At 41.4% G+C, this 25,348-nt stretch overlaps 1 protein-coding gene across 1 annotated transcript; it reads left to right on the top strand.

Annotated features, from left to right (window-relative positions):
• Positions 1-281: 281 nt before the first annotated feature.
• On the top strand, positions 282-25,343 carry LOC149303813 (integrin alpha-X-like). The gene is made up of 25 exons (XM_089480382.1): positions 282-335; positions 1,846-1,994; positions 2,089-2,242; positions 3,266-3,404; positions 4,540-4,616; positions 5,494-5,623; positions 5,724-5,860; positions 7,029-7,169; positions 8,185-8,388; positions 9,193-9,323; positions 10,685-10,848; positions 11,371-11,537; positions 12,892-13,023; positions 14,399-14,472; positions 14,855-14,996; positions 15,710-15,820; positions 16,849-16,931; positions 17,018-17,107; positions 18,149-18,221; positions 18,717-18,824; positions 19,967-20,044; positions 20,205-20,327; positions 22,627-22,722; positions 23,245-23,355; positions 24,560-25,343. The coding sequence occupies exons 1-25, from the start codon at positions 282-284 to the stop codon at positions 24,659-24,661; spliced, it is 2,970 nt and encodes a 989-aa protein (XP_089336508.1). The 3' UTR covers positions 24,662-25,343.
• Positions 25,344-25,348: the final 5 nt, after the last annotated feature.

The raw sequence follows: 25,348 nt of genomic DNA, 5'->3' as shown, positions 1-25,348 counted from the left end.
TAAATGTGGCACATAGCTGCTCTTTTCTCACCTGTTTGAAGCAAAATTACATCTCTTAGTGGCAGCAGAAGATCATGGGTGTTAAATGTAACAATGCAACTGTTAAAGAAGTTTAAAGTCTCCTCATTGACGTCTAGTAACTTGCTAGATAGAGTTGGATTCACGCAAGCTATTTGATCACATTCATCTGGCTTCTTGTCTTCTCAGAGTGTGTCTCCGGTGTGGATGCTGTAATCTTATATGATGACTCCGGAAGCATCAATGATACTGACTTCAAAATCATGCAAAACTTTTTCCTGAATCTAATGAAATCTGTGCAAAAAAAGGATGTACAGGTGGGAGCAATTAAAAAGTGTCTGTGGGAACACTGCATGTTGATGATGAGTGACTGGCTTGTGGGAGGTGTACGTAGATAGATTGTTTTCAGCCAAAAGTAGGCTTTGATCATTGATGTATGTGAATGTGCCCTCAGGTCACCTGCTGATTTATGGCAATCCCATTAATTTCATAGGATTTTCTTAGGCAAGGTATACTCATGAGAGACACCCAAGGTATTGCAGGACATTTTAAACCTCAAAATTTTGATTACATGTAAAACAAAATGTTAGCATTTCAGTGATGGACTTAGAATTCATAGAATCATAGTGCTGAAAGAGACCACAAGGGCCATCCATCCAACCCCCTGCCATGCACAATCAAAGCACCCTCGAGAAATGGATGTCCAGCCTCTGTTTAAAGGCCTCCAAAGAAGGAGACTCCACCACACTCTGGGAGAGTGTGTTCCACTGTCAAACAGCTCTTACTGTCAAGAAGTCCCTCCTAATGTTTAGGTAGAATCACTTTTTCTGTAGCTTGCATCCGTTGTTCCGGATCCTATTCTCTGGGGCAGCAGAAAACAAGCTTGCTCCATCCTCAATATGATATCCCTTCAAATATTTAAACAAGGCTATCATATCACCTCTATTGAATTTTTTAGCTTGCTCCCTGAACTACAGCATTAGAGCTCTCTGGCAGAGGATTTTAAGTACCATATGAAACCACAAATGACAGATTTCTACACGATGGAGCCATGGCAGATAATGATTATTTAATATGGCTGTGTTGTCTCCAGCATTTCCAGTGTAATATTATTTTAATTGTTAAAAACCACTTTGAGTTCTATCTAATGCATATGGTCAGCTTGCAATATGGTCAGCATGTGGACTCCATGTACTTACTTGAGGCCTCCCATGCAACTTGCTGCAGGTGTCTGTTTTGTTGCAAAATACACAGACACTGCTGCACCATGATTGTGCTGAATAAGAGCATGCAGGGATGCCTTTGCTTCTACATTCTTTTACCTAGCACATGTGGACTTTTCTGGCAGCCTACTAAATTCCTGTTGCATGTGGGAACTCTCAGGAGCAAGACTGAAATGAGGAAGATATTATATGGGGAGAGTAATTAAATTTACAGTGTGTACTTTTTGTCCAGCCTGCTCAGCTGATAAAAGAGATGGGAGGAGGTGCAAAATGGTCTAGATCAGTGTTAGTTGGTGGTTTGTGGACATGTGTTGGTCCATGAACCATTGGCTGCTCAAAGTTTCCAGGAAAGAAAGAAAGAGTTGCAGCTAACTAGTACTTGTCTCTGGCATATCAGAGGGGGGAATTGCTGGTCCCCCACATCAGATAGCCTGAGATGCATTAGGCTAGATGGAGTGTGACAGTTACCTTTAATGAATAAATAAAAGATTTGATGAACAATACTAATAGTGCCATTGTGGATCTGTATTCTTCACTGTATTGTGTAAGATGTGTATGTACTTTATAGTTGAGTCATTAATTTTTCTTTTCCTCCTCCACCCAGTTTGCTGCAGTCCAGTTCTCTACTGAACCCCACACTGTTTTTGATTTTGCTAAGTATAACACAAGTGAAGGCCAGATTGAGAATGATATCCGTAGTTTCCAACGTATCAAGGGAAATACCTTCACCCCCACTGCCATCCGCTTTGTAGTGTGAGTAGTATCAAGGAGATGGGGGTCTGGGATGGGGTCCCTTTTATCTCCTGCTCACTTAGACCTGACCAGATGTTTGTTAACTTTCTTGCAGGAATAAGGTCTTTATCCCTCAGCGTGGCATGAGGCCTCACAGCAAGAAAGTCCTCATTGTTCTGACCGATGGCCAATCCAATGACAATACGAACACATTTGCAATAGCAAAGGAAGATGCTGATAAAAAAGGCATCATCCGCTATGCCATTGGGGTATGGCTGAAGGGTGGTATGGTGGCAGTGTTTCTGGAAATTATTGTCTTGTATGATTTTATCTGTATACTCTATTTGTACTCCAACTTTTCCAAAAGCTGGGAAGCTTGCAAGATAAAACGCAAGTAGAGTTATTCCTCCACATTTGCTGAGGTTAGGGGTTAAGGAACCCCATAAATGTGGTGCAAATAAAAAAAAAGTTATTCTTTTAACCTAAGAGAACAGCTCTCTAGGAATCTCCAGGTCCTCCAGTGTAACTTTATGATCAACATTTGCCAGAAGTAGATCATAGAATCATCCTGGAGGAACCAGAAAAGTTTAGAGAAGTGTTTAGAAACATGTAGGTTCTCCAGCACAACTCTATGCTCAGCTTTTGACAGTTGAGCTGAAGGACTTAGAGATTCCTAGAGAGAACGTATTAATCAAATTGGCAAATAATCAAATCCACAAAAAAGTGAAAATCACAAATGTGGATGGCCAATTGTAAAAACACACATAGATAAATCGTTAAAACATTTAAAAGCATGAAATTATCTATGGAATTTAAATCATTTAAGACATGCATTTAAAAGCAAAATAATACAGCAAACTAAGGAAGGCACTATTTTTGTAGAAATAGTCAGTTCCCCCATAGACAGTTGGAATGAAAAGGGCTTCATCTGTTGACAAAATGACAGAAGGAAGAGGCAAGTATAATCTCTTTAGGGAAAAAGTTCCAGAGCCTATGGGCAGCCACCAAGAAGTCCCTATCTAGTGTTCCCACCAAATGGTCTTGGGAGGGTGGCAGGATTGATGAAATCACCTTCCCTGAAGATTCAGAGATACAGGTTGGTAGGGAAAATTGTTCAGACTGTGATGGGAGTTTGGATTGCAACAGGTGTGGAAATCATATGGCTTTCTGGATGTTGTTGGAATGCAGCTCCCAGTATTCTTCACCACTGACTGTGGTTCCTGGGTTCTTCTAGAAGGGCTAGTAGAAATTTCTTAACTCATCCCAGCAAATCTCTCTCTTGTGTGTTTCAGGTAGGTAAGGAGTTTCTTAGAAATCAAGATGAACTGCGCAACATTGCCTCCTCAGCCAAAAATGTTTTCCATGTAAAGGGTTTCAACGCCCTTTCGAGTCTTCAAAAAGAGCTGCAAAATAAGATTTTTGGCATTGAAGGTTTGATCCTTTTTTGATTACTCTCCCCCCCCCCCCTTTCAAATAATTTCTGGAGAAAAAAAACCCACCCTAGATTTTCATGCTGACTTGAACAAAACAAATCTAAAACAATAAAACGTATCAAAGTTTAAAAAATGAAACAATTTTTCCTCTAAACCTCTATTAATTTAAAGCATTTTTAAAAAGCATCTGAAATTGAATAGTGAAGATAAAGTATAGCACACTCCCATTACCCATTAAAAGACTGTTCTGCAATAGCCAGTTGACTACTGAAGGCCTATCTGAACAAATAGGTCTTTGTCCACTGGTAGAAAGAAAGGACAGAGAGGGCCTAACCTCTCAGGGGATGGAAGTCCATCATCTGACCAGGAGCAGCTATGGAGAAGGTCCTCGCCTATGTTCTCACCAAACATGCCTGTGATGGTGATGGGACAGAGGAAGTTTTCTCCTGAGGATCTCAAATCCCAAGCAGGTTCATTTGAACTGCATCCACACTGCAGAAATAATCCATTTTGATACCATTTTAACTGTGATGGCTTAATGCTAGGGAAATCTGAACATTGTAGTTTTTTTGAGATATTTAGCCTTCTTTGTCAGAGAGTTCTGGTGTCACAACAAACTACAGTTCCTAGGATTCCATAGCATTGAGCCATGTCAATTAAAGGGGTGTCAAACTGGATTATTTCTGCATTGCAGATATAGAGTTATAGGGCACATGGGCCTTTAGTGCAAGGATGGATGGATTTCCCAGCAATGATGAGAGGAAGGATGTTCTCATGTGGTTTACTCCTTCTCCTCACTGACATATGAAGATGTCTTCCCTGCACTGCTGAAAATGAATAGGACCAGTGTGATCAACAACTTTTTTTTGGCCCTGAAGGGAATGGCACACTTCCATAAGGTCTTCTGATGCTCATCACAGAATCAAACTCTACCCAGGAGTAACAACTGCAAGGGGATCACTTGCATGGGGCTGGATGGATATTGAATTTTCTTAAAAGCCTAATAATTCTGTGATTGTCACCAAGATAGAAGTGCCATGGGCTAGGAGCATTTTGCCCATTTATTATGCTCTAACATGATGTTTTCAGAAAACCCAAATAGTGACGCCATCTTCCTTTTGTTCTCTGAAAAGGAACCTTTGAAAATTCATCTAGCAGCTCATTTCAGCAAGAATTTTCACAAGGTGGATTCAGCACCCTTTTCAATGCAGTGAGTAGAAAAACCTTGTTGCTGTTGTTGTGTGTCTTTAAGTTGTTTCTGACTTAAGGCAAATCTACCACAGGTTTTTCTGAGGCTGTGATACTGGGTTTTCCAGTGGGTTTCCAAAGCCGAGCAGTAGTAGTCTACAAAATGATTTCCCCCAAGCCATATTTTGCCAGTATGACTCTGCAGCACAGTTGTTCTCACTTGTGGTACAGTGCTATTTCATTTGTATGTTATTATTCTACAGGTGGGAATGGAATGGGCCATTTGCAAGATTAAGTAGTAAAAAGAATTCTGTATTTTCTTTTAGGAAGCCGTTTTTTAAAAAAGAAATCATAACAATGTGTTTAAATGAAATAATAAAAATTAAATGATTTCACAAAGAATGCCTTTTAAAAAAGCCTAAAAACTGCATGATTTCATGTAAAAAGCCATGCTGTTTTGTTGCACAAAATTTAACAAAGCTCTCACCCTTGGCTTTAGTATGGTTTGGTTAAGTAGGCTGAGAGGTTCTGACAGGTGTAATGCAGGGGGAAAATGTTTCCAAGCTTTGGCCAAAGGTTTCATATCCTTGGCCCAAAACACACTGCAGAAATAATCTAGTCTGAGATCATTTTAATTGCCCTGGTGTACTGCTAGGGAATTCTGGGAACTATACTTTATTGTGGCACCAGAGATCTCTCACAGAGAAGGCTAACTGTCTCACAAAACTACAGTTCCCAGAACTCCCTAGCACTAAGCTAGGGTAGTTAAAGTGGTTTCAAACTAGATTATTTCTGCAGTGTGTTTTGGAACCTTGCCTTAAGGGAAAGGAGAAGACATGTGTGGTGTCCATCTGTTCTCATACCCCTACCCCTTTTCACTTTGCTTTCCTCCTATCCAGGAACACGTAGTATCTGGCACCGTTGGTTCTTATGAATGGTCTGGGGGTCTGGAGGTAGAGTTCTTGGGAAACCCTCCTCAAACCAGTTTCCTGAATGGGTCTGATAGTGGCTTCGAGTTCTCGTATCTGGGTGAGTGTAGCTAGCAAGCAGCCCATTCTCTCCATCACATGCCTGGAACCAGTTATCCAAATCTGACAGCCATAACCTTCTTCTTCCTGGTTTCCAATAGGTTATTCGATGGCTCTAGCTCATCGTGGCCAAAGAACGTTTTATGTAGTTGGGGCACCACGATATCAGCACATCGGGAAGGTTGTCCTCTTTGAAAAACAGAGCAGGACATTAATGGAGAGCATCGGAGGCAAACAGGTGAGGGAAGAAATTGGAGTGAACTTCAGTCTTTTAATCACCTCTTATTTGGCTGGAAGTTCCACTTTAAAATAAAGGCAAGGATGTAAAATATTTTCAGCAAATATAGAAATAATCTAGGCCTAGTTGACATCTTGAGATTGGAGTTTATCACACGGAGATCGGGAGCTTATCCTGTGAATGCCCTGGAAATATCGCGTAATTATGCTAATCGATTTCACATGAAGTCGCACAAAACCCGCCATTAAAGTGGTCACAAAGAAGCATTAATGCACATCTTTTTAATTCTGGGATTTCAGCGACTGCATTTCCGATATCACTTCATTTGTGTAAGTGTGTGTGATAATCATTCACGCAATTACTCACAATTTTTGCTTTATTTGTGGGATGCTTTAAATTAATCTCTCTTTAATGCTGAAATGGTCCCCAGTGTGATAAACTCCAATGTTTTAATGTGCAGACGAAGGCTTTCATGGCCGGCATCCATAGTTTTTTGTAGGTTTTTGGGCTATGTAGCCATGTTCTAGAACAATGTTCTTCTAGAGCTCCTCTAGAAGCTCTTCTAGAACATGGCCATATAGCCCGAAAAACCCACAAAAAACTATCCAATGTTTTACTTCAGACATGCAGAAGAAGCAGCAAGACTTGTCGTCAAAGAAATTGATTGATCCTCTGTTGCTTCACTTTTTCAGCTGTTTTTAAAACGTCCCAGTTTCTTCTTTCTCTTTGCACTTTCTCCTTTTGTCCTCAGCTTACTTCAAATGCTGCAAACTGAGTGCAAAGCGCAAAGTGCTAAACAAGAACACCTCAGCAGTGGGGAGAGAAGAGCAAGGAGCAAATCTTTCCCTTTGGTTTAGGCAAAAGCAAACTGCTGCAGGCCCTCCTAGTTTATATGCTCTTCCTCATTAATAACCTTTGCAATCATGACCACACTCTGATGTTGCTTGGCCAAACATGGTCCCAATTTTCATCTGCAAAATTTTGGAGGATGTGCTTTCTTATATTCCTAATACTGAAACATATCTCCCCCCCATTAAAATCAAACAGAAGTCTTGCTAGTTTTGTCATGAATTAAGATCTGTCATTTAGTTGGTCTTAATTTCTCCTAATCTTTGTAACCCCCACCCCCTCACAATATAGTCAGTAGTGTGTTTCCGTCTCTTTTCAGATTGGTTCTTATTATGGTGCTGAGCTTTCTGCTGTGGACTTAAATGGAAATGGAAATACTGACCTCATTCTAATTGGGGCTCCATTTTACTACAATGGCACACAAGGAGGCCTTGTTGAGGTCTGCAGTTTAAGCAACATGGTGAGCAAAACCATTGGAATCTTCAGAATCTTGGGTGGCAAAGAGGGGGGCAAGGATGGGGAAAACCTGTTTGCATTTGGTAAAAGAGATATTTGTCTGCACCCATTTATCCATTTCAAGAAAAATTCAAAGCAGCCTTCCCAGTCCTGGTAACTTTCAGGCACGTTGTACTGCAACCCCTATCATTCCCAGACATGGGCAATTGTCCTACTGGTTTAGGATGATGAGATCTAAAGTTCAACACATCTGAAGGTGGTTGTAAAAAGCTGGATTAAAGGCTATCTTTTTACTTTCCTCCTGTGTCTGGCTTCCTCTTCTGCTTTTCCTTGTTGTTTTGTGTTTTTACTAGCACCAAACTAGATGCGAAGTTAAATTGTGCAAAAGCAGTTTATCTCTACCTTTAAAAAATTTAAATAGGATGGATGAAAAATAGAAGCAGAGGACCATTGGAGAAGGGGCGACATTTTATCTGTGGCAGTGGTCCTGAAGAAAATCAGGCCCCTCCATCTGCATAAACCAGTTCATATCCTCAAACTGTCCTGATTTGACAGGGACAGCCCCAGTTAATCCTTTGTCATCCCACTTTTTCAGATGCTTTTAAAATGTCCTAGTCTCTCTCTCCTCCTCCCACTTCCCCCTTTGTCCTCAGCTTATTTCAATTGCTGCAAACTTAGTTAAAAGTGGGAAAGTTCCTAGTTTTAAAAAATCTTTGGTAGAGCTTTAGTGCAGATCCAGAAAAATCACTACAAACAGCCTCCTAAAAAGAATGGAACAAATGGACACAGACCAGCAAACAACCAACAAAACCTGAGAAGCTATGCTGTGGGAAGTGTGTGTGTGTTTAAATGACTGTATTAAAATTCTGTTTTACCTGTGGCTTCTCATTATAACTATTTATTGTTTATATTGTCTGCGTTGGTGCCCATCATGTTACTGCTGACTATGTGAGCTGCCTTGACATATATAATAAGGCAAGGTGTACATATTTCACATAAATTAATATCTCTCATTCCAGGGTCAACTTAGTCACCTCCAGACCCTTCGCGGCATTCCTGACAATGGACTAGGCAAGTTTGGGGCAGCGCTCTCCTCATTAGGGGATGTGAATGGGGATGGTCTGGCTGATGTGGTGATAGGTGCCCCCATGGAGGATGAAGACCATGGCGCCATTTACATCTTCCTGGGAGAAGTGGACAGACTCAGGGATGTGCACAACCAGGTGAGCCTGAGAGTCAAAGCAGGTGAAATGCAGAGCATTCTAAGCAAGGCAGTGATGTTCGGTGGTTAAAGGGATGGCCTTGGGTCTAGGCTAGTTTTCTTCAAGTCAGTGCCCTCTAGATATATTCTGGGCCAGGCTGAGTGGCTAGGAATGGTGAGGGTTATAGTCCAAAGTATTTAGAAGGCTTCAGGGTGAGGAAAGCTGGCCTATGATATCCAGATTCAGACATTCCAACTGTAGTTTGGCCACTTTTGCTGCCTTAGAGCTGCCAATGTACACTGATGTAATAGAAATAGTATGAAACTCACAGGGTTGTTGGGAAACAAATACAATCCAGGCAGTAACATACTTTCTCCATGAAGTGACTTCATTACCATTCCAACCCCTATTCTTAAAATGCAGTGAGAAAATAATCACATGACAATCATAAAAGATTTGCATTAAGTGGCTGCTTGTACTAGAGGAGACAATGGATGTATCCACACTGCAAAATTAAAGTGGTTCGACACCACTTTAACTGCTATAACTCTAGCCTACAGAATCCTGGGGTTTTCCATTTGACTGGGTATTCACCTTGGTCTGTCAGAGAGCTCTGGTGCACGGTCATATCTTAAATTTATGTAGGTATAATCGGTTAACCAATTAATGCATTAAAACTGATCTAATCAATTGGTTATGATTTCCTTCACAAAAGTTTCTTCCCTGGATGAAATACAGGAAAAATAATCAAGCTGAAGATGCTTCCAATCAGCTGCTGATGTAACCAACTTTCCTTTTCTCTTTCTCTCCTCCTCCATCATATAGCGTATTTCTGCCTCTTCTTTCTCAACCATGCTCCACTTTTTTGGACAGTCCATCCAGGGAAAGTTGGATCTAAGTGGGGATGAACTGACTGACTTAGCTGTTGGAGCACTAGGAACTGCAGTGATACTTCGGTAGGCATGGGTGATGTGGTGATGGAACTGACTTGAGGGCAAGAAGAAATGAACTAGACTTCTTGAGATTGGAAATGTATCACATTTCCCACCATGTTGACCTTCAATTTAGCAGGGAAAGTACCAAAGCCAAGTAGTACTCTGTCATCCCACTTTTTCAGCTGATTTTAAAACATCCTATCAGTTTTTCTCTTCTCCTTCCACTTCCTCCTTTATCCTCATGAAAACTGAGTTCAAAGTGCAAAAGTAGTTGTGACTCCATTAACTCAACAGTGGGGAGAGGAGAGGAGAGAAGAGATGGGATCTTGCCCATTCCTGTAGACTTAATCAAAACCAAACCGCTGCAGCCTCTCATAACTTGTGTATTTTTCCAAACTGAAGACTTGTGCCATTTTGATCATACCCTGAGGCTGACTGGCCGCACATGTCCCAGTTTTCATCTGTGATTTTGAGGTGTGTGCATTGCTACAGGGTTATCCAAATACTAATGCCCAAATGAGATGAAAGAACACCACGTAAGCCTGTTGTATGAACAATGGAGAAGTATCCAGAACTTGAGAATGTTATTTTGGGGGAGCATTATTAACTCAATGAATCCCACAGCTGTAATGGCCACTACTCATCCTGGTAGGTGGATTCTGAGTAGTAATCCAAAAAGTAACATTTCTTGAGTGGCCACCTGTATTATCCTGGTATGGTTTGTCATGGGTGCAACATTAAGAATGAGGCTGACATACAAGGGGCATCATCAGCAGGCTGATGAGACAATTGTTACCCCCTTCTATCAGCTGTGATGCTGTCTCATTGTGGTAGAGAAACTGGAGGTGCAGTAGGCTCTTGACACATGAACCTGCAAAGAGCGAATTGATATGTTCTATCAAGAGCTAGGCATATTTTGAATTACATTTCTCCTAAAATGGAGTCAGCATAGCCAGGGGACAGAGATTATCGGAATTGTAGTCCAAAAGATCTGATGGGCCCCAGTTGCTAATTCCTGAATGGTGTCTGTTTTTATGGAACTAAAGGGGAAGTGGGATAAATATCAGGCACAAATATGTGGGAACCCTGAAGACAGCAACTCTTCCCAGAGCTTGGAAAAGTGGTCTTTTGGGATTTCCAGAATCTCCCAATCATTATGACCATTACAACTGCTAGAATGTCCAAAACCAGCATGAGTATTCTGGGAGTTGTACCTGAAAAGGTAACTTTTCCAAGTGCTATCTCAGCAAATTACTGTGGTTGATTCAACTCATTTGGGCCAGGTTAGTAAACAGACTGAGGTTCTCCACTGGAAACATTGGGCAGGGACATGGACAGGTGCTAGTTGAGAAAGGTAATCTCTTCTGTCTCCTGCCCTCCAGATCCAGACCTGTTTTCACTGTCATCTCTTCTCTGAGTTTCTCTCCTTCCCCGATCTCGCTGGATCACCCTAACTGTGGAAGTGGGAAAGATTTGGGTGTTGGCCTGCATGGCAATCTCAGTCTTTGCTTCACCCTGAAACCCATCAGTACAAAATGGAGCAGTGGTAAGAACCTGGCCTTCTTGTTATTTGCCATCAAGTTCACCCAACTACCCCAAACATTATTTGCCTAGTTCTTTTGTGAATATTCTGTATACAATCTTTTTTCATTGTTCCCACTTAAGATTTTGTTTCACTTCCTCATTTTGCCTTAGAACTCTTATTTACCTCCTCTGCTGTTGTTTCTTATTTTTGCATTATTTCCCCCTTCATTTTCCCCACTATTTCCTTCAGCTAAATGATTGAAAGAACTATTTTTTAGAGTGAAATTGTAAGATGACTGGGTTGTTAAAAATAGAATAACATCCAATACTAATGCTAGTATTACTCATTTTATTTTTTATTTTAAATTATGTTTCATTTCAAGAATTCCCTCTGACTTCCTAATTTTCTCAGTGATTCCTACACTGATTCATACCCTACTCATATGTTAACCTGTTGGAGTGACTTGTGGGTTCCCTCAATGACTTTCCCTCATTCACATTTGTCCTGCTCTGTTAATTTTTTCTTTTTTTCTTTTCCTACTAGGTACTTTGAGGGCTACCATCAAGTTTACTCTCCAGTCTGACGCAGCCCGGTCTGGTGGTGCCCAATCTCTGCCAAGACTTATGTTTGAGAACGAGAGGTCTAGCATCTCAGAAATCATCCGTGTTGGAATGATGACAATGTGTGTCAAAAAGGCCCTCCACGCTCTGGTAGGGATGAATATGCTACTGGGAATCTTGGGAACTGACATTCTTGTACATGTTGGTGCCTGGGGATAGTTATGTGAGGAATCTCCCATACTCTTCAACTATCCCTATTTGACAGGGATGGCCCCGATTAATCATTCATTGCCCCACTTTTTCATCTGCTTTTAAAATGTCCTAATTTCTTTCTCTTCCTCCCACTCTCCACCTTTGTCCTCAGCTTACTTCAGTTGCTTCAAAGTGCAAAATACAACAACTCAATGGCAGGGAGAAAAGAGGAAAATACAGAATCTTGTTCTTCCCAGTCATTTTAGGCAAAAACAAACTGCTACAGCCTCTCTTACCTTGTGTGTTCTTGATTTGAAACCTTTGTCATCTTGGCCACATTCTGATGTTGCTTGGCCACACATGTCCCAGTTTTCATCTGCAAAATGTTGGAGAGTATGGTCCCAAATTCTATCTCTTCTACAGAATTCTGAACCCATCACTACCAAACAATTTCTAAGAATCTTTGCAGGAAACTGGGGCCCGGTACATACCTCCAAGATGCGCTGTGCCACTGCCGATTCTAGGGTTAGGGACTGCGCACCAACCGGACGGTCCCTAACTCTAGCACGGCACAGCGGCAGCCCACCTACTTGAGCGCCGCCATCTTGGTGTAAGCAACACGCAAGCATATACATGTTGTTGCACATTGCTTATGTCATGGGTATGCCATTGGCGCACTCATGACATCTGCCTAGCGACCCAAAAAGAACCCAGTTTGTCCTGGTTCTTTTTGGGGTGGAAGGATGTCGGGCAGTTTGGCTGCTGCGGCATCCCTCCACGGAAAAACAGGGCACTGCCAGCCTAGACATTCCTAGAGGTATGTACCGGGCCTGTGACAACAAACAATGTTGGGAGCAGTTCCCTTAGATTTGGAATGCTCTCCCTAGACTTTTAGGACTACATCTCCCACTTACCACCTTAGTCAGTTTTGGGGACTATAGTCCAAAAAGGTCACCTCTTCAAGTTCTGTATGTTGCTTCCTATGTAATGCAGAGTAGTAGGGCTTTAAGATGTTTTGCACTTTGACAATTCACAGGAGTAACACAGGCACAGAAGCCAGTCATAAGAGTAAACTTTTACATGTGTTTGCTATTGTAACTCTTAGGAATTAGAAATAATTGCTGACTTGCAGCTAATCACTCAGATTCAATACAGCTAAGCCCCCCCCCCCCAAAAAAAAAATCTCATAGCAAAAAAACATCCTGTTAGAGGAACAATGTTTAATTGCTGTGAGGCCAATTATTGCCTCTTAACATTTTGGGAGACAATGTACTGATACAACTTGTGATCCTTTTTTTCATTTCCCCCCCAGGGCTGCCTGGATGACACTTTCTCTCCCTTTGCATTGCAAGCTAACTTCTCTGTTGAAGGACAACCAGATGTCTCTGCCAGGAATCTCCGACCGATCCTTGACCCTGAAACTAACTTATCTGCTGTGGTTGAGGTGCTACTTTTTGGTTACTTCCCATCATGTCCATAACCTGGGACACTTGCTGAAGTTACTTTTGGGATCACAAGTCCCAGAAAATACCAGCCAGCATGGTCAGTGGTATGGCTAATGACTTCTGCTCCTCACTGCAGAGAAGCTTTCTGTAGTTGATGTGTTCTGAGAGTTGTGGTTTGAAAATGGTAACTCTTCTGAACTCTCAACAAATGTTTCCTCTATCAAGGAGAAGGGATATTCTGAGTGCTTGGAGTTTCACAACAGTTTCATTTTGAATCCTGTCCAGTCTTCAAAGAGCTGTTGGTGGTTGTACATATGGATTGTTTCATTTCTGCTTTCTCAGCAGCCCTGCAAGGCAGGATAGGATGAGACTAAATGGCCCCAAATAAACTGGTTCAAGACTACTGTGATTTGAACTCAGGTTTTCTTATTCTGTGTCCAACATTCTTTGAACTATCCTGTTACTTTTTCAGACTACAGGTCTCAGGGCCCACCAGTTAGCATGAACAGAAGTTACGCTAGCTGTGGGATTCTGGGAGCTGTAAATATCAAGTCTAGTATATACACTTTTCAGCACCTGGGTCAAATTGCAGGCAGTTTGGTTTGAAAATCTGTGAAGGGTTGTTTTAATGCAGCTAAAAGGTTTTTTAGAAGTATAGATAACCAGGGACTGAAAACCTAGGAGATTATTGCATGTCTGTTTTTGTCCAATTTGGGCACAGGCTGAGCATGGGCTTGAACGGGTGAAAATGGTCTTATTGAACACTTTTTTGTCCAACTCAGCCTCATTGCATACCCAATCCAGACTCCTGACATACTTTTTGAAGGATGGGAAAGTATTGTAGGTTCAAAAAGTACTCCAGGAGTCCGGATCGGGTATGAGTTGGGCAAAAAGGCATGCAATAAGATCCCTTTTCACCCGTTCAAGCCTGTGTCCAGCCTGTGCCCAGATCAGGCGAAAATATATAACCTTGGTGCGAAGACACTTGATAGGCAGCAATCTGAGGTTTCTGAACAGATCCAGGTCTTGTCAGTCACTGCCTGACAGGGTAATTGACTGGAAATCCTGTGACTGCTACTCTGAGGTCCCTAGAGAAGAAGTGTGATAGAAGTGATAAATCTGAATGCAGCTAGGAAATATAAACTGAATAATAACTCAGTTGCCTTGGGAAAGCAGAAGAAAAAGCCATCCTTACAGAAAACTAGAATGCTTGTGGGAACTTTAACTTGGATTAAATAAACAACACAATGGTACAGATTTGTGTCTGTCTATCTTCCACACTCATCTGTGCTTTTGCATCCTTTCCGCTATACACTCCTGATGTATGCTCTTTTAGTCCTTGTTCACCTTTTTCTTCTTCTTTTATAACACAAGGTTCCCTTCAAGCAAGACTGTGGCCCAGATGATATTTGTGTGTCAGATCTTCGGGTCTCCTTCAACTTTTCAGGGTAAGCTGCTTCTTCTGCACTTTAGATGAAAGGTTCCCAGGTGATCATCTCCCCCAGGCAGCATACAAGAGGGGGTATCCCAAATGTCCATCTTACAGAACTTGGAAAAGTTCCTTTTTTGAATTGGCCATGCTGAGGATTCTGGGAACTGTAGTACAAAAAGCAACTTTCCAAAGCACTGCTGTTTCATATACTTATGTATATGAACTCACTGTCCCTGATAACAAATCATTAGGCCAAATACTTTGCAATCATTTCTTCACAATCCCTTCACCATAGGCAGTCATTATTGCCAGTTTTCAGCAAGGATTTGCCTGAGGTCCTGAAGGGTGAAGTAAGACAGAGTTCCTGATGGTTTGACCATATATCTATCTCTTTACAGGTCCATAGGTCTTAAACTGAGTCCAAATTTCATATTGAACTTAACGGTAAAACTAGAAAATGTGGGCGAGACAGCATATGAACCAGGCCTTTCCTTTTACTATTCTCCTATTTTATCCTTTCGGGGGGCTTCAGTTCTTCAGGTGAGTTGAAGGAACAACTGAGGTGAGGTTAGATTTGGGAGAAGAAAACTAGAAAGAGACTGGGTGGTGGGAGATATTGGGGATTTAGAAAGAGAACTGAAATTTTGTGGATTAAGATTTGGATGTTATTAGTAACACATGCGGTTGATGTGTGCCTTCAAGTTGTTTCTGAATTATGGTGTCCCTAAGGCAAACCTATCACATGGTTCTCTGATGGCTGAATATTTGACTTGCCACAGTCATCTGGTGGGTTTTCGTAGCCAAGCGGGGATTTGAACTTTGGTCTCCAGAGTTGTAGCCCAGTACTCAAACCACTACATTATGCTGGTTTCTAAGTGGAATAACACCTGGTCCCCCAGGAAATTTTTTTTTTTAAAAAAAAATCACTTGATGAAATTGTTTATGAATTCATTTTTTAACTTCTATGGAATTCTGAGATTTGTAGTTTTGTGAACTATTTAGCCTTCTCTGTCAGAACACTCTGGTGCCACAACAAACTACAAACCCCAAGATTCCATAGGATGGGCCATGACAGTTAAAGGGTGTCAAACTGCATTAATTCTGCAGTATGGCAGCAGCCAGGGACTTCGCCCGTTTTAATCCATCTGCCTGTTGATTTTGTCAGGTCACATCTTCTGTGTAAACAGATAAAAGTTTTTTCCCTTCTTTCTGATTCACATGTGATTTTTACTTCTCTCTGCCTCTCTTTCAAGTCTAACTGGCGTCTGTCCCCAGCTTGCAAAATGCACGGATCTCAAAGGAATGCATCGACTCATCACAGCTCCTGCAGTTTCAGGCCCCCTGCCCTCAAGAGAGGCACTCAAGTAAGAAATGGAAGTAAGGGGCTGGGAAAATGAACATGAGATTGAAATCAAAGTGTTTGGTCAAAATGAAAAAAGGAAGAGAAAGCATGAAGAGTGGAGTTGCCATTGCAGAATAAATTGCTATTGCACGCATGGCTGCACGCTTCTTCCAATTTCTACACAGTAGAGGGTCAAACACAGAATTGTCATCCTTTTGTTCTCCAGGGAGCGAAACCTTCTAGTTCACACGTCTGTGAAAATAATCATGATCTTTTAAGAATGTGTATGGTGAAATCCCACAACCCCATGGAAATCTCAGTAGAATGCCCTGTTTTTCAATACTATGTTTTCATGCCCTCCATCATTTCATCAATTAAAAACCGATCAAGCAAAATCAGAATGTGGTTAAGACAACAAAGGTTATTAATGAGGAAGAACACACAAGCTAAGAGAGCCTGCAACAGCTTGCTTTTGCTTGAACCTTCTGGGAACGGCAAGATTCTACCTCCTCTCCTACCTCTGAATCAATTGAGTGCAAACTAATGTGAAGTCGAAGGCTTTCATGGCCGGCATCCATAGTTTTTTGTGGGTTTTTCGGGCTATGTGGCCATGTTCTAGAAGAGTTTCTTCCTGACGTTTCTCCAGCATCTGTGGCTGGCATCTGTGGTTCTCTGAAGATGCCAACCACAGATGCTGGTGAAACGTCAGGAAGAAACTCTTCTAGAACATGGCCACATAGCCCAAAAACCCACAAAAAACTATGAGTGCAAACTACTTTTTCACTCTGTACTCAGTTTAAAGTAACTGAAGTAAACTCATGTCACAGGGGAGAAGTGGGAAGAAGGGAGAAGCTGATAATTTAAAAGCAGCTGAAAAAATGGGATAACAGAGGGTTAACCAGGACTGTCCCTGTCAAATATAATTGGAGAGTATATGTTTTAGTTTAGAGTATAGAAAGTATGGGAGTGTAAATGACAAGCAGCAAGTGAGTATGGCTGGAGAAGTCCCTGTATAGAGACTTAATAATTGACTTAATTTATTCCTTTAAGGCATTTCTCCAGTTTTCCTTCCGCTCTTCTAAAGGTGAATCTTGGCATGACACGTTTGTCTCCATCACCATCCAAGCACACAGGTAGGGAAGCCACTATGTGTCTGTTGTCTGTTTCTGCAGTTTCCAATATGGTATCCCTCACTCTGCTTTTGTCTTTCGTCTTCCAGTCAGAATGAGAACGACACGCAGACCCTGAGTGACAATAAGGCCACAGGCTACCTTCCTGTGCTACACCCAGTTGACGTCATTGTGAAGGGGTAATTCTACCCTCCCCATACTCCTCTCTCCCCTTTCTCTCTTCTTCCTGCACCTCTGAATATTTCTTATTTAAGAAAACACTATGAAATTCACGGGATGTCATACGTCAACAGGCAACTTAAGGCATATACACAAACACTCTTCTGGAGTTTATCACACTAGCGAGATCCCGCAGAAAAATGTGAGTTAAATGCAATATAATGCGAAGGAAACAAGGGAATGCCCAAAGTTTATCACACGACATCGCAGTTAACGGGAAATAACGCAAAGTTAATCCACAGTGAAAGCGGAGGAAACCAGCAGTTTTTTACTTTTGGAACAAACCGAATTTAAAAAGCTCCTGGTTTCCTCCACTTGAACTGCGGATTAACTTCGTGTTATTTCGTTTTAGCAACAATAACTGTGATAAACTTTTCGAATTTGCAAGTTCTTTTTAAATTTGAATTTAACTTAAATTGCATGTAACTCCCATTTTTTCACGGGATCTTGCTAGTGTGATAAAGCTCACTGAAAGTCCTAGAAGTTGACTTCCGTTCTGCATCACTTTCTGTTGGGAAAGAAAGGCCTTCCTGAGCCTAAAATGACTCAGAGAGAGAGAGAGAGAGAGTCAAAAGCTGTGGAATGATCTGTCAGAAGAGATTTGACAGCTGAATACACTGTCCAAATTTAAAACAGCATTGAAAAGCAGTGTCTTCCGGCAGCCTTATTGAGATGATTTTTAAATTGTGAATTTAGATTATTTAAATGTGGATTGTTTTAAAATGTGTATGTCTTTTTGGTCCTTTTATACTATTGCATGTTTTAATTGTTGAGTTTTAATTGACGTTGTTCATTCTTGATTTCTTATTGTTCCCTGCCTTGATCTGTGGAGAGAGGCAATAAAAAAATAACAACAACAACAACAATAATGGTCTTGGCAGTATTGGGGGCATTCTTTTCCATAGGGGTGTAGAACAGGATGGGTCTCTCCAAGCTCTCCTAAGGAGGCCAGTGTGCCCCCCAACCACTGAACTCCATTTATCCCCTCCCTTCTCTACTAGGCTTGAGTCCACTACGTACCTCAACTTCTCTACAGAAAATCCAGAGAAGAAAATACTTACTCATGCCTATGAGGTAATATATTGGCCCCCATCCACCCTCCTCAGTGCATCCATGATCTGTCTTTCATTCCAGCCAGTGATCACCTCTCATGTTCCCTCACTGGGAATAAATTTCTCTCCAACTGTCAGTGGTACTCTTGTTTTGGGTTCCCATCACTAGACAAATGATGTTGGCAAGGGCCCTTTAATTTTCTCTTGTCTCATCCATCCCCCAACCTGGTGTTCTCTAGATCTGTTGGACTAAAACTTCCAGAATCCTCTAGCCAGCTGTCTGTGGGAATTTTAGTCCAACACATCTGGAGAGCACCAGACTGGGACTTGTTGATCTGTATAGTAAGAAAATGGTGTTGATTCAAGCAGTCCCAAACATATTTGAAACTACCGTATACATGTAAAATAAAAGATACACATAGCTGATTTTCTTACTGCATTATTATGGCAGTTTTCCCTATTCCTTTTTGTATATAATCCATCATTCTCCATTCCTGTTTTTCTTTTCATTTTGCAGGTTACAAATATGGGTTCAAATTCCACCCCAGTCAATGTGACTTTTGAACTCCCCTTAAAAAGTGAATTGGGGTTCTTCTGGAATGTGACCCCAACCCACAGTGATGTGGTGAGTGGCAGATCTTGCAAGGAGGGGTGCTATAAGGTCTGGTTGTGTGTGTAAATGAGGCAGAATAGAATTGTAGTGTTGGAAAGGTCCCCAAGGACCCTCTAGTCCAGTGGTAGCCACGTTTGGCTCTGAGGCGGCTTGTGGCCCATCAGGGATGCTATTATGTCCCTTGTCATCTCCAGAATCCCAAGATTGACCTTTTTCTGGCCAAAAGAGAGGGTGAATTGCTTCTTCTGGAAATTACTGGGTGGAACAGTTTGCTTTTTAAATAGATTGCAAGGCCTCCTTGTAGTATTTAACATCAAAGTAATACTTATTTTTGAGAAATGGACCTCCAGCCAATGTGAGGGTTTGTGTTTCTCCCCAGTAATCTATGAAGACCTCAGAGTGTCATGGGTCATGGAATTGGGCCCCAGGCCTACCACGGTTGCTCACTCCTGATCTAGTATAGCTCCCTATCAGTGTAGGAATCCAACACTTACAAGCTCTTGAAAGGTGGCCATATAATCTTTGTTTTTTAAAAAAACTTCCAATGAAGGAGAATCTTCATCTTCCGAGAGTCAAACAATTACTTAATCAAGATCTCTTTCCTGGTAATTAGAATCCATTGCTTTGTGTCTTGCTCTCTGGAGCAGCAGAAAACATGATCACCCCACCTTCCTGGTGACAGTCTTTCTGATATTTAAAGACTACTATCTTGTCACCTTTCTCAGTCTTCTTTCCACCCAGCTCCTCCAGCCATTCCTCATAGGGTTCAGCTTCCAGACCTTTTGTCATCTTGATTGCTCTCCTCTGCACATATTTCAGCTTGTCACTGTCCTTTAATTGTGGTGCCTCAATCAAAGCACAAAAGAAAAGGTTGTATCAGCAAACTGGGATATGGGGACTCAAGTAATTCTTCATCAAAGAGCCCATCCAAAAAACAGCACAGTGAAAAATATACATGCTCAGTAGGCATAGTGGGCTTAGTAGCACAGAGTGCTAATGGACTATTTGGAGAGGGAAAATGGGAGTAGGGGGTAGAACTGGAATATCCTGGAAGACAGGTATGGCTAGCTAACTGTAAAGGTGAACAGGAGCACTCACTGCTGCAACATTTTCTTGCAAGTCCCTGTTGTTGAAAATATTATGTTTTCTTTTAGACGAACCAATTCCCCTGCATGCCATTATTAACCCTCAGGATGGGCATCAAGGCTAAGAATTTCAAAGAATCAACCAGGGTAAGAAGGTCTGGATAGAAAATACAGCTACCTGTCTGGATTTTTATTGTGGGGGGGAACTTTCTGTTTCTGTTTATAGAAGGATCCCTTTCACCCAAGGCTGAGAAACAGCTGACTGTGAGCTGTTGCTTGACACCAAGGTCCTTTTGTTTTTTGACAGAGAGGGTGCCTGGGAGCAGCTATATGCACCAAGTTTCAGTGCCTGATTTCCAGTCTCTCTGAGAAACAGCAGGTCAAGTTTAATTTTTCTGGGGAATTTTATGGACAAGATAATACTAGCAAGGTAAGTAGCACCTCCTTCAGGTAGGAAGGACAATGACAGTCTAAGAAAGATTATATTGGAAAAAAGAGAATACAGTCTGCCCTCCTTATCCATGGATTCTTTATCCACAGATTCAAGCTCCACGACTTGAAAATATTACACACACACACACACACACACACACACACACAGAGCAAACCTTGATTTTGCCATTTTGTACAAGGGACACCACTTTACTATGCCACTATATTTAATGGGATTTGAAAATCCACGGATTTTGTTATCCATGGAGGGTCTTGGAACCCAACCTCAGTGCATACTAAGGGCCCACTGTACTTTGTCCCCTCATCGAGGCAGATTGAAAAAAGGACTAATGAGATGTTTTCTGATTGCATAGGAATTCCAGAGTATGACAATATATAAAAATACCCATGTCTGCACCATAAAATGTGTGTGTGTGTGTGTGTGTGTGTGTGTGTGTGTGTGTGTGTGTGTGTTAACTGCTCTCAAGACAGTCTGGACTTATGGTGACCCTATGGTTGAGACCCTATTTTCCACTGCTTAGGTCCTGCAAATTCATGCCTGTGGCCACTTTGATTGAGCCCATCCATCTGGCATTCTGCTGCCCTCTACCTCCTCTAGTATTATTGTTTTTTTTCTAGTGAGTCATGGCTTCTCATGATGTGACCAAAGTACCACAGCCTCAGATTCATCCTCTTAGCTTCCAGGGAGAGTTTGATCTGTTCTAGGACCCATTTGTTTGTCTTTTTGGCCATCCATGGTATCCTCAGCACTCTTCTCCAGTACCATATTTAGAAGGAGTTTATTTTCTTTCCGTTGGCTTTCTTCACTTTCCAGCTCTCACATCCATACATGGTGATGGGGAGTATAATGGCCTGGATGATTCTAACTTTAGTGCTCAGTTGTATATTTTTTTCATTTAGGATCTTGTCTAATTCTTTGATGACTAGCTTTTCCATTCCTAGCCTTCTTCTTACTTCTTGACTGCAGTCTCTGTTCTGTTCAGTGTTTGACCCAAGGTATGAGAATTCTTTAACTATTTTGCTTTTTTCCTTATCCAGGTTGAATTCATGTGTATCCTGTGTGATCATTATTTTTGTTTTCTTTAGACAGCAGTAAGCCTGCTCTTGCACTTTCTTCCTTGACCTTCCTTAGTAATTGTTCCAAGTCTTTGTTTTCTGCTAGTAGTATGGTGTCATCCATATAGCTTAGATTGTTGATGTTCCTTCCTTCTATCTTCATAAAGGCATAAAGCCATATCATTAAACAGCAAAAGCAGAATCATCCAGACCATTGTATGTTTAATTTCTATGTATGATTTTGAAAGTGATATAGTAAAGAAAGCTGACAGGAAGAAAATTAATGCATATGAAATGTGATGCTGGAAAAGAGCACTAGGGATAGCATGGGCTGCTAAAAAGACAAATGAATGAGTCCCAGAGTAAACCATGCCTTAGAGTAAATCAAGCCAAATGAATGAGTCTTAGAGTAAATCGAGCCTGATCTCACTAAAAGTAAAAATGACCTGAGGCTGTCATACTTTCAAAGTATCATGAAATAATGAAGCTCACTGGAAAAGACAATAATGCTTAGCAAAAAGTGGATGTCAGTAGGAAAAGAGGAAGACTCCATTACAGATGGATCAACTCAGTCAAGGAAGTCACAGCTCTGAGTTTGCAAGACCTGAACAGGGCTGTTAATAATAGAATCTCTTGGAGATCTCTCATTCATAGCGTCATGAAGTCAACTTGACAACAAATAACAACCACAAGAGTGCTTTTGGTATTACTAGAAAGAAAGCATTTCACAATACGTAAACTCCTAAAGCCAGAAAACACATATTCACATTTGTTGTAAATACTGGAAGATCTCTTTTATGACTCCCCCCATGGAATTAGTGCAGTCTCTTAAAACACAATTGACGTTACTTCCAATTCAAAACTACATTTGTTTTGAGCTCTCAGATTAGAGAACAAGCATAAATCCAGAAGGAAAACAGGGTTGTTTTTTCTTTTGCAGGAAGACCTAGTGCTGATGGTATCACCATCAATGGTGATACTGAAGGAAGCATTCTTTCTATGAAAGGAGGTCATTCATTGTTTCATAGTTCAGTGTTAGCAAGTCAGTTTTTCTTTGCTGATTTAATGCCAGCCCATTAGCTCTAATGCAGATGTTTCAGATTCACCCTTGTGATGATACAAGTAATTTAATTTTTGAGGTTTGCCAAACAGTGGAATAAGGAGAGGAGAAAAGTGGAGGACAAAACATTATTTGTTTAATCTGCATTACATCTCCACAGCTGGATTCCCAGAGTTTTCATCTTCGCAGTGAGGCATCTGTGGTCGTCGATGAGACCAGGTTTTTCCAGAATCACCCAGAATTCCATTTTAGCCAGGTAACTTGAGACAACTGGGTTTTTGAACACACACCAAGGGAACTGCGCTGAGCTCATCACACAGAGGCTGCAACTGGTTACTGAGCACAGAAATGGGTTACTTGGAATGTGTGAGATAATACTTAGGAGAGGGGTGGGGACCTGTATCCCTCCTTATATTTTTGGGCTATAGTTCCCATTTCTCCTGACCATCTGCTATGCTGGTTGGAGGTTGTAAGAAATGGACTCCAGAAACTTCTGGTGAACCAAAGGTTCAGCACCCTATATTACAATGCCTCAGAGGATGTCAAAAATGCCCCTTTCTCACCACAATCAGCCTTCTAAAATGTGCAGTCAACATTTCCCCCCACCCCATTTTTCTTCCTCACTCAGAAATTAAACAGTGCAGTAGGGTGCTACTTTTCTTGATTTGTTTTGGAGATATGTGAACAACTGAACATGCCAGTGGGGTTACCTTGCAGAGTAAATCTGGCTGAGAGTATTGAAGGGCAAGCACTTAAGTCCTGTTCCTCTCATTTACAGATCATTACTGAAGTGGAGCTGATTTCACCTTTCAACCGTGTTCCCATCATCATTGGCAGTACCATTGGTGGTATCCTGCTCTTAGCCATTCTGGTGGCTGTCTTGTATAAGGTACACATCTGTTGATATATTGTAAGGAATAACCTGACACTTTTGCCATCTGTCAGAACAAGTGACAAAGCAGATATGACACACATGTGATCTGTGATCAGGTCTCTCACTACTACCCCATTTGAAATAAAGCCAAAAATATAAAGATGACCAGGGCAGGAGAATGACGATTGGGTTACTTGTAGGAAGAATGAATTAACTCAGGGATGAGAAATGTATTGCTTTCAAAATGTAGTTGGACAGCAGCTCCCAGCTTTCCTCACCATTGACTATGTTGGCTGGGGCTAATGGGAATTACAGTCCAAGAACAGCTGGAAGCCCATGAGTCATTCCTTCTGTTTAAATAATTTTCCCAGTCAAAATCAGTAATGAGGCCCAAGGGGAAGTTTGGGAGAATGAGTACAGTTCTAGAATCTGTTTCAAAACAGGGACAATGAGATTTGGCTGGAATGCCAGAGAAATCGATGAATCTTTCATGGTGTGGCACTTAAAGGAACTGATAATAAGGGTTTCATGTTTTACTATTGATTATGTCAGGTTAACATAGAGGCCATAGAATGGGAGAACCTACATCAAGCAGAACCTACATCTTTCTTTTGCTAGAGTGGGCTTCTAAATACCATACTAGCAGTTTAAATGGTAATGCTTCTTTGTAAGACTGAGTGAATTTCAAATACAGAGCTAAAGAGCTACACATCATCTAACTGGAGATCTTTTGCTGAAACCTCAGGTGTTTTATATGTCGAACATAGGCAGTGAGAAGAGAGCACTACTGGATTCAATGGAACTTAGTATTGCAGACGCACTGATCTTAAGACATTGGGTATTATGTTATGTACTGTACTTTGTCTTGGTCTCCCCTTGCCCCATGTATGTATACACATCTTGATTAACTTCTGTACTGCAAAATTTACTACTGCATTACTGGTTAAAATCTTTGTACAACTTGATGCTGCTATTGGCCTTACTTGTGAAATACAGTGAGACATAGCCTGGTTGTTATTTCTCCAACAGAGAACCTAATAGCAGCATTGGGAGGTGAAGAGAAGTGAGTTTCAGTGTTGCTGCTTAGAGCAGTTTGGATCTCTTCTGAAGGAACGTTCAGTTGTTTTTAATTGAGAGATCCCATCACATCTATTGCAGTAACAGAAACACTGATTCCTTGGTTGGTCATAGTGCCTATTTCTCTCCCCCTCTTTTCCAGTTTGGATTCTTTAAACGGAAACGCATACCCCAGGTGGATGAAACAGCATTGACTCCAGTTGCCCCAAGTGAAGAAGCACCTCCACCGTCAAGTAGTTCTTAAGGGAGTGTGGATTGACCTTGAATTTGGCAGCAGCCTGAGAGCCAGGACTTCTGAATTTTCTGGAAGAGGAATGCAGAGGCAGGCCTTCTAGATGGGATGTGGGAGTGGGTTAAGAGAGAGAGGCTGGGAGTTAGGAAAACTCTATACATTTAATAATCAAATATGTTTTTGGATTGGAAAGCCAGTCTTGACTTTTGTCCAACCATCAAATGAGATGTAATTTACACAGGCAGGAAAAAATGTAGTATAATCATGCACTCACACCCCCTTTGAATGGAAGTATTGGGAGTGTTTCCACATGTCAAAAATGTCCTGCCCATGGGACACTAGAATGGCAGGGAGAGGTATTTAGCTTGGTTCCTTTTCCATTTTCTTTTCTTTTCCATTTACTGCAGCAAACCTCTGTAGACAGCAAATGGAGTTCACATGATTATCTGCACTCCCTTCGCTGACAAACACACATACACCATACACTGTAGAAAACTAGTATCACAGAGAAGAGTTCTAGCCTTGTTCTGTGTAACCATCCAGTTTCCTATATGAAAGGAGTATACATTCTGGAGCAACTTTTGTGTGCGCTGCATTTGCACTCTGAAGTGGTGCAGGCCACATATGTCACATCAGCAAGAAACCCTGGGTTTCTTATTCGTCTGCCCTATTTATATGCAAAGCAGAATTTGGAAAAGT

Source organism: Sceloporus occidentalis, unplaced genomic scaffold (genome assembly GCF_023333645.1).
Source record: "Sceloporus occidentalis isolate IW3139 unplaced genomic scaffold, rSceOcc1.0.p SCAF_14, whole genome shotgun sequence".
NCBI classification, from domain to species: Eukaryota; Metazoa; Chordata; class Lepidosauria; order Squamata; family Phrynosomatidae; genus Sceloporus; species Sceloporus occidentalis.
Note: the sequence above shows the minus strand (reverse complement) of the source record. Positions and strands in the feature narration are given on the sequence as shown.